The sequence below is a fragment of the Hylobates moloch genome, unplaced genomic scaffold, assembly GCF_009828535.3.
Source record: "Hylobates moloch isolate HMO894 unplaced genomic scaffold, HMol_V3 SCAFFOLD_5, whole genome shotgun sequence".
NCBI lineage: Eukaryota > Metazoa > Chordata > Mammalia > Primates > Hylobatidae > Hylobates > Hylobates moloch.
Window position 1 is genome coordinate 90485242 of NW_026652280.1, and position 1436 is coordinate 90486677.

General features: G+C 59.9%; 1 protein-coding gene across 1 annotated transcript; it reads right to left on the bottom strand.

The window, feature by feature from the left end:
- Positions 1 to 597: 597 nt before the first annotated feature.
- On the bottom strand, positions 598 to 1073 carry LOC116468264 (putative uncharacterized protein MRGPRG-AS1). Its single transcript, XM_058438216.1, is given in 2 exon segments — positions 598 to 1007; positions 1010 to 1073. Coding segments are annotated over 2 exon segments (474 nt in total).
- Positions 1074 to 1436: the final 363 nt, after the last annotated feature.

A 1436-nucleotide genomic window follows, 5' to 3' on the forward strand; every position in this document is an offset into this window, starting at 1 on the left:
TTCCAGCGACTGGGACGTGGACACATCTTCTGAGGCCACCGTCGGCCATGACATGGATGGGGCAGGCATTGGCTCTGTCCTCCTTGCAACACCGGGAGCAATTGCTCCCCCAACGGAGGCTCCCCCCATGCATTCCACCCGCACCAGACCCCTCCCACAGAGAACAAGACGGACCGAAGCCCAGCCTTGGCGGGGCCGACACCCATGCCCCACGGGGGACACCCAGCCAGGTGAGAAAGTGGAAGCTGGCGTAGACGGTGGGCAAACACGAGAAGGGGCTGTGGGAGGGGTTGGGGTGATGGAGAAACCATGGTTGGTGGCTGCCTGGGCCTGGCCGGGGCTGGCCGAGCTGCACAGGACGTCCTCCCTAAGAGCTTCACCCCAAGCTGCCTCAAACAACTGCCCTTGCCCAGCACTCCTTGAAGTGCCCAATAGAAAGCGACACCAGAAATTAGGCCATCCCACTCCCAGTGGCCCTTAGACAGGGGAAGCCCTCCACAGGCACAGGGTTGCGGTCGCCATTGGAGACCTGGGATAGGAGACTGCTACCTGGGATAGAAGCCAGGCGCCCTGCCTGGCTTGAGGATGTGCGAGGGATCAAAACTCCTCACCTTGCGCACTGTGGCTGACGCTGAGCTCCCCATCCCACCCCTGATGGCGAGGCGGCCAGGAGGGACCCAAGCAGGTGGTCTCCCTCTGTGCGTCCCTCTGGGCCCCTGGTGACTGTAGGTGACCAGAGCTACCAACTAAGTTAACAGAGATACTCAAAGTTTCACCCAAACAGGAGGCAGGTAAGGAAGCCTTGGAGGGGCTGGTTGAAACAGGCCTGGACGGTGACCTCGAGGAGAAGGTAGAGCCACGCCAGGAGAGGTCCTGGAGACCAGCGAGGACCAGCATCTGGGGTGGAGCCAGCAAGCAGGGTGGTAGGAGGTGCCCCTGGGCCACACGAGCTGCGCTGTGCGTTTCAAAGCCATGTGCAACAATGCTGGGAGCTGGGTAGCCAGCAGGCCCCGCCTAGAGCCCCACAGGCTGCTGGTTTGTGTTACAGAAGTGATTTCCGAAGCCAAGTCCATTTGAGAAATGTGAAGAGAAACAGCATCTTTATGACCGAATTTCCGGCTTGAGCTAACACACTCTGCACCCCACTCAGGAGCTGCGGAACGCAGTCCATGGAAGGAAAAAGTCTCTTTTCAAGAACATCTCACTGTCCAGTGTTCTGCAGAGCAAAATGCGGAAAACAATCCGTCAGCGGCTGGGAGCCCAGGCTCTGGGGCAAACAGACGGACAGTGACAGGGCCTCCTTAGGAAGGGGTGGGGGCCGCCTCTGCAGACCACCCACAGATGTACTGGTCAGCTGACACATTAGGAGAGCCAGGCCCTAGCCTGGGAACCCAGGCTTCGAGCTGTCCATAAACGGTCAGTCCAGTGAGAGGGGG